This window comes from Protobothrops mucrosquamatus, unplaced genomic scaffold (genome assembly GCF_001527695.2).
Source record: "Protobothrops mucrosquamatus isolate PMUCROS unplaced genomic scaffold, P.Mucros_1.0 scaffold2559, whole genome shotgun sequence".
Taxonomy (NCBI): domain Eukaryota; kingdom Metazoa; phylum Chordata; class Lepidosauria; order Squamata; family Viperidae; genus Protobothrops; species Protobothrops mucrosquamatus.
Window position 1 is genome coordinate 85296 of NW_015388619.1, and position 7200 is coordinate 92495.

The window sequence follows — 7200 nt, forward strand, 5'->3', positions numbered from 1 at the left end:
TCTTCCTCCCTCCCTCCCTCCCTCTCCCTCCCTCCATCCTCTTCCATCCCTCTTTCCTCCCACCCTCTCTCCCTTCCTCCTTCCTTCCTTTCTCTCTCCCTCCCTTCCTCTCCTTCATTCCTCCCTCTCTCTCCCCCTCCCACCCTCCTTCCTTCCTCCCTCTCTTTTTCCCTCCCTCCCTCCATAGATGAATGTCATCCAGAAAAAAATTCCTTTTTTAAAAGTGACATTCAGAGGATGTCTGCTTAGTTTAAAAGCCAGCTTCCTCATCCTTGTAATAACTGGGAAAAAAACATTATGATCTCTGCTAGGTACATGATTAATTTTTAGCAACAGAAGGAAGGCAGAAAGATTTAGTTTGTCAGTGAATGGAATCATTTTTTTTTAAAAAAAATGCCTAAACTGTTATTCCTATTTGTGGTATTTGCGTGACTCCAGAACGTGGTCCTTCTCCTAATCCATGATTTCAAAATGCAAGATACTTTGAAAATGAGAATTGTTCTTTTTCCATATTCAGAATGGCACAAAAGCAGGCAGACGTGGCCAGTGTACAGGTCCTGGCACAGAGAAGAAGAGGAGAAAATTGTTTGATTCTAGTTTCAATGTAAACATATCCAATTCTCATTTTTGAACTTAGGCATGTACCAGATTCCCAGCTACGCAGGCAAAGCCTAACTTAACAACACAAATCCATGTGTACAAAAATGTAGAGAAAGGTACATACAAAGATGGGCATATTAGAGGAGAGTATGCAGAAAGGCATCATATAATAAGAGAAGATGATTGAAAAGAAATGTTCAAACAGTACTCGGAGCAGTGCATGTAATAAGGCATTGATACTGCCAAGATACTGTACGTGCTAATATCTGTTTTTTCGTTAAAAACAAACCACAAACAGATGTGAAAACAATACAGGAAAGACTTGAGATTCAAAAACCAAGCATGATAAAGCTTGGCAGACTTGTTCAGGGCAGACAGATCTTGCAAAATGGGAATATAGATCTCTAGAGGGGGGCACGTGTCTTTCCTTGTGCTCACTTGTGATCAATGGGTACTCGGATCCAGAGAAATTCCATAGGTGAATGGTTCTCAACCTTTTCTTCACCATGGACCCCCTTTAAATACCTTTTGTGACCATGCACCACAGACCCCCAAGACTTAACTCAAGATTTAAATCATAAAAGTTCTTCAAACCTTCATGGACCCCCTGTGACGACATCGGTCTCCCCAGTGGCCCGTGGACCACAGGTTGAGAATCACTGCTGTAGATGATTCTTTTCCTTTGGATTGATCTGACCCTGTCCGTCATGGAGCATTGAGTGTGAATCATTGACTTAAACTGCCAATCTCTTCCGGTTCTCTTGCTTTGCCCCTTCCCAGGAAGGAAATCTCAAATGGAGGAAGTTCAAGATGAACTCATTCACCGCCTTACCATCGGTCGGAGTGCTGCCCAAAAGAAGTTCCAAGTGCCACGCTCCAGTGCCCCCGTAGTCAATATCAACTACGAATCTTCTCCAGAAGACATTAAAGTTTGGCTTCAGGCCAAAGGATTCAACTCAGTGTAAGTCCAAAGGCATAACCAGCTGTTTTGAATTAACCACAGCTTCAAACAGCCGTATGTATGTTTAGACAAATGACTTTGGACCTGAGCGGTATAATGTAAAAATTATTTCATGTTGAGTTACATGAATGCGTAATTACAATGTTTCCCGATATGATTGGGAAGTTATTGCCATGTAGGAGATGACCAGGCTGAGCCTGAGGGAGGGGTCAAGTACGTCATCAATCATGAGTCCCTGCACGCCCACAAGAGACCTAAGTCCAGCCCACTTTGACTGCCCTCTCTTATCTCCCGCTCATTTCCCTTGACCGTTAGTAGTTCAGATTCTTGTTGAGAGATTAAGCTTGAAATAAATCTTTATACTCATTGGGATTTGAACTGCTTGAAATTGCTGATCTCCCCGGTGCTTGACATTCCATTTATTTAGTTTTTTTTTAATTTATTTATTCATCAAACAAAAATTACAAATTCGAACAAACAAAATGAAAAAACTAAAATGTGACGGGGATGATAAGCACATTAGTGCACTTACACACGCCCCCTTAGGAACCTTTTAGATACGAGATGAGTTTCATATGAGGCCTAGATGCTGTTGGATTCCAATTTTTATCGTTCCCAATTAGCGTGGTTAGTTAAGCCATGAAATAAGGAATTATAGCTCAATAGCATCTGAAAGATCACAGGGTCCTTCCTTCGCCTGCTTCTGTTGACTAATTAGCATCTGTTCTCTCAGATGTAAAAGGGTCATTGCTCATACATTATTACTATTCATGCAGGACCGTGAACAGCCTTGGAGTTTTGACTGGTGCACAACTGTTTTCCCTCAACAAAGATGAACTTAAATCTGTGTGTCCAGAAGGCGCTCGAGTCTACAGCCAAATTACTGTTCAGAAGGCGACACTAGAGGTACGTGTCAACGCTATTAATATAGGATATTATTGCTTTGACAAGATATACAGAACTGTCTGGTATTTTTAGAGTTAATTCAGATGACAGAGTGAGGGAGGAGATTCATAAAAAAAAGCCCGGGAAAAGGAACGGAAGTGAATCTTTGCCCTCCGGGCTAATTGGAAGATGTGACTTATGACTGCAAAATAAGGGAGGGGTTTAGAAAGAAAAGTTAGACACAAGCAAGAGAAATTCAGATTCTGGCATACATCCATGATGTGCTATCGATTTGTTACACTGTTAATAAAGACTTTAGGATAAACATGCCTGGAAGTTCTTTGAAGTGTTTCATTAGTCGGAACCATGACAGTACGTCCTGAACAAGTTATTCATCTACCGTGTTGTAGCTACAGGACGTGGTCACCCCAGGCAAAGAAGTGTTCATGGAGGGAAGTTCACTCTTGATAGAGAGATGGACAGCATATAAATTTAATAAATAAACAAAGGAGGGAATTTGCCTGCCTTGGACCAGGAGCAAGAAGCTATTGCATCGGAAGACCCATCATTTTTGTTGGCCTTTAAAGGCTCTAGGTAGGGTGTTAATGTTACTGGTGAAGATGGGGCCAAGATTTTCCTTTCATTTTTTTTCAGGGGAGGGGTAAAGGTTGAAGTACGTGACTTAAGTCTTGGAGAGACACTCGTGTTACCCCAAGAGAGCACTCACTTTTAGAAGTCTTGGGGTTTTTAAAGCTACCTCCATCTTTTGCAGATATTAAGGCAACTCTTTTTTTATACTTAACCATCCACTTCAAAGGCTGAAAACATGAGGTGGTCTGGGGGTGCTTTGGAGACAGCAAGCCCACAGTCGACAGATGTTGATTTTTAGCCTATGTCATAATAGTAAACTATGGTTTAGTATTGCATCCAAATCATCCCACTGAGTCATGCATGTGACTATCATATTTTTTTGCTTGAGAGGTTGAATAAAATTAACTTTCCAGGTTTCGTGTCTATGGAGATTCTCAATCGTCCAGATCACGGTTGTCCCAAAGGTGCTTTTCCAAAACGCAACTGGATGTTCTTGTTTTTTCTTGGAACATGTTTTGCTTCTCATCCAAGAAGCTTCTTCAGTTCAACTAAAAAAGCTTCTTGGATGAGAAGCGAAACATTTTAAAAAAAAAACAAACAAGAAAGTCCAGTTGCCTTTTGGAAAAGCACCTTTGAGATTTCCAGGTTTTATATTGTATACTGGATTTGACTCAGAAAAGTATATTTCTGCAACATATATATATATATATTTGTCTATACCTGCAGAATTCCAGTGGAAGTTCAGAACTGCAAGAGATCATGAAAAGACGGAAAGAGAAACTTAACGCGGCTGCCACAGATTCAGGAGTCGAATCTTTCGATGAGAGCAGTGGTCNATATATATATTTCACCTACTTATGTAGAATAATATTTTGTGGAGTTAGGGATATTAATAGTAGTTTACTTTTAGTTGAATAGTATCCTGGGATTAGGTTTGGGAAGTCCGGGGGGGTGGGGGTGGGGCTTTTATTATAGCATTGTGATGTACTTGTGATGTGTTTTTTTTATGATGAAAATAATAAAAATTTATACTTGAAAAAAAAATATATACCATAACACATTTCATTCTATTTTTGTGTCTTAGCCCAATGTGATATAGACAATATCAGTTTCATTTTGTTTCTTGGCACATGGTGATCACCGGTAATAGTAAAGATACCATTTTTAAAAAATTATCAAGCAATCGCCATGATCAAGAGCTAATGAATATCACTTAACATGCCAAAACGTTGTTTGATTTATGATAGCAGTTCTAAGTTTAGAAGTCTTTTTAGAACTTTGCTAAAGTTAAGACTAATTTGCATTGATTGACTTTTTTTCCCTCACAGCAGTTACTAGGAGAACTCTCTGAGGTAATTCAGATTGCTTGAAATGATAAATGATTTTTAAAAGATTTGGGGAAGAGTGTTAATTAAGTGTGTTGGACTTCTTGATATTTTGTTTTCTGTCTCCACCCAAATCAATGTCTTGTAACTTACAATCAAACCTATCCTATTCCTATACTTCAGGGAAAGCATTGGTAGGCAGAGCACATAAAAGAAATAAGAAGTCATAAGCCAAAACCGTTCCGTTCATGACACGAGTAAAAGAAAATGAATCGCAGCTAAAACTAGTTTACACCAACACTAGGATCTATGACAATTTGTCATGGCCAACACACCATGTCCAACTCACTTCGAGACAACTTGCCATGGCCAACTTGGTACAGGACATCTTCCTGCGGGATAAGAGTTGTACTAATATCAAAGAAATGGTGGAATAGAATCATTAAAGAAAGGATGCCAAAGGAGTGGCAGGATGAAATGTAAATGGCAAAAATTAAAAGCTTTTTTTATTTATTTTAAACTAGCTGTATCCAGCCATGCGTTGCTGTGGCTCAGTCTGGTAAAAGCGTGTGTTGCTTTTACGTCCAACAGATGGCGCTGTTTTTCAAAAAAAGCATGTTTTTACCTGTCACAGGTGTGACATCTATATAATATAAGTATATAAAAACACGCGCGTATTCGAATGCAACGTTGTGTCAAAATTTCAAAGCAATCGGTGAAGAACTTTCAGAGATTTAAGATTTTGAACAAACAAACATTTACATTTTTATTTATATAGATAATTAAACAGAAGTTGTCCTGCAGCAAGTTGGCTGTGGTGAGTTGGCTGTGGCAAATTGTCCCATTCCGCCAACACTATTCACTCTATCAATAGAAGAGAGTTTTGTAGCTCAGGGATGCAGGGTCCTTAGTGTTCTCACAGCTAGGTTGTTTTCTTGCAGATTCATTACCCAACTAGGTAACATCATCAATGCTGGAAAGGAGTGGGGTTTAGATATTCTTTATCTCTGACCATCCTAGACCAGTGGTGGCGAACCTATGGCACTCGTGCCAGAGGTGGCACTCAGAGCCCTCTCTGTGGGCATGTGTGCCGTCGCCCAAGCCCCGCCTCCCCCTGCGGCCCCCTCCTCACCAGCAGCCCCCCAGAGGAGAGTTGTCGCTGGGCGCGCCCCGCACAGAGCAGCATAGCCAAGCACATGGCAGCTGGGCAGCAGGGACAAGACTCCACCCTCGCACCCTGTCGCATGCAGATGATGCATTGGGGTGCAGGTGGAGGGCGTGGCCAACATGGCGCTGCAGGACCGCCTGGGCGATCTGCGGCAGGTTGTGGGGGTGATGGGTGGCCCTGCAGGCAGGCGGGGCAGGGGACGGAGCGGGGTTGGGGCACTCGGTCTCTAAACTTGGTCCTAGACCAAGTTAAGCTAAGTCCAAAATTGCTAGAGATATTCCTAGAAGCCTGGCACTCAGAAAAATCAGCCATCAACAGACACATAGAGATAAACAACATCTACATACCATTTAAAAGAGATAATCAAAAGGCTAAGAGACCACAACACCTCCTGACTAGCAATCAACAACCAGATAATGCCAAGCAGTCAACAACACCCCAGTCAAGGAATTACCAACTTAGTAAACAACAGCCTAATCAAGCAACCGCCAAGAACACTCCCACCAATACTGACAAGGCAAACCACTGTATATAAATAGAGGACAAACCCCACTTCCTTCTAGTGCTGATAAAGTTACCTATTTGGGTAATGAAATGTCTTCAAAAAAAACCACCCATGCTCAGAGATCACCAAGGTCCCCACACTATTCACTCTCCTTCTCCATACCTTTTTATCCTACCCAACTATTTTACATTTCACCATATCCATACTCTACTTTCTTTATGGCAATTTTCCAATTCCAGTCTTTGAGTCCTAAATGGAAGTGAACATATGAAATTGCCAAACACGTACATAATTATTCTCTATTCGTGACAAAGAAATTTGATACTGTTATGTGCTTGGAGTTATAGCCTGGTTTGTTTGTAAGGACCTTTTAAATTGTCTAGTCTTTCCTTTTTTCTTAAAAATAGGGGGGTGTTTAGGAAACTGTGGACAGCTTGGCCTTCATGATTTCATTTCTTTGCCTTCCCTTGAAATTTGTAGAAATGAGTGTGCACCTTATTGTGTTCCTCTAGACGGGATGGTTGAAACAGCAAACATCTGCTTGAAAAAATGCAGATTTTTTCCAAAAGATTTTGAATTAATTCCCTCCACCCCCACTTTGGTAAATGAATCTTCCCTTCTTTTGTACAGAAACAGAGGACGGAGTTTTCTCCAAAGCAACCAGATCCCACGCCGGCTGCTCCTTCACCACCCCAGATGCCGCTTCCGGTCCCTCTCCCTCCCTGCGTCCCAGCTCCTGTCCCCGTTCCAGTGCCAAAGGTCCCGGGGGCCATCAGCCGCCAGAGCAGCACATCAAGCGATGGTGGCCGAGATGCCCAGAGGCAAAAACTGCCACCTGTTGACCGTGAGTTTCTCTCTCCAGGTGCATCTTTGTTTCTTTCAGAATAACTGAATAACAGAGTTGGAAGGGACCCTGGAGGCCTTCTAGTCCAACCCCCTGCTCAAGCAGGAAACCTTAAACCATTTCAGACAAATGGTTATCTAATTTCTTCTTAAAAACCTCCATTGTTGGAGCAACCACAACTTCTGGAGGCAGGTCGTTCCACTGATGATTAGAGAGAGGTCTGACAGAAGGGAGGGAAATTCCTTGTCTTTCAAGCAAGGAATCTCCTTCCCCCCTCCCTCCCCCCTCTCTCTCTCTCTCCTTCCTTCCTCCCTCCTCCTT

The 7200-nt window shown here is 41.9% G+C and overlaps 1 protein-coding gene across 1 annotated transcript in view; it reads left to right on the forward strand.

The window, feature by feature from the left end:
* Positions 1 to 7200, forward strand: part of EPS8 (epidermal growth factor receptor pathway substrate 8) — an 82566-nt gene that overhangs the window by 69528 nt on the left and 5838 nt on the right. Inside the window, exon 18 of the mRNA XM_029285939.1 lies at positions 1381 to 1561. Within this exon, the coding sequence (XP_029141772.1) occupies positions 1381 to 1561 (181 nt within the window). The remainder of the gene's footprint in view (positions 1 to 1380; positions 1562 to 7200) is intronic.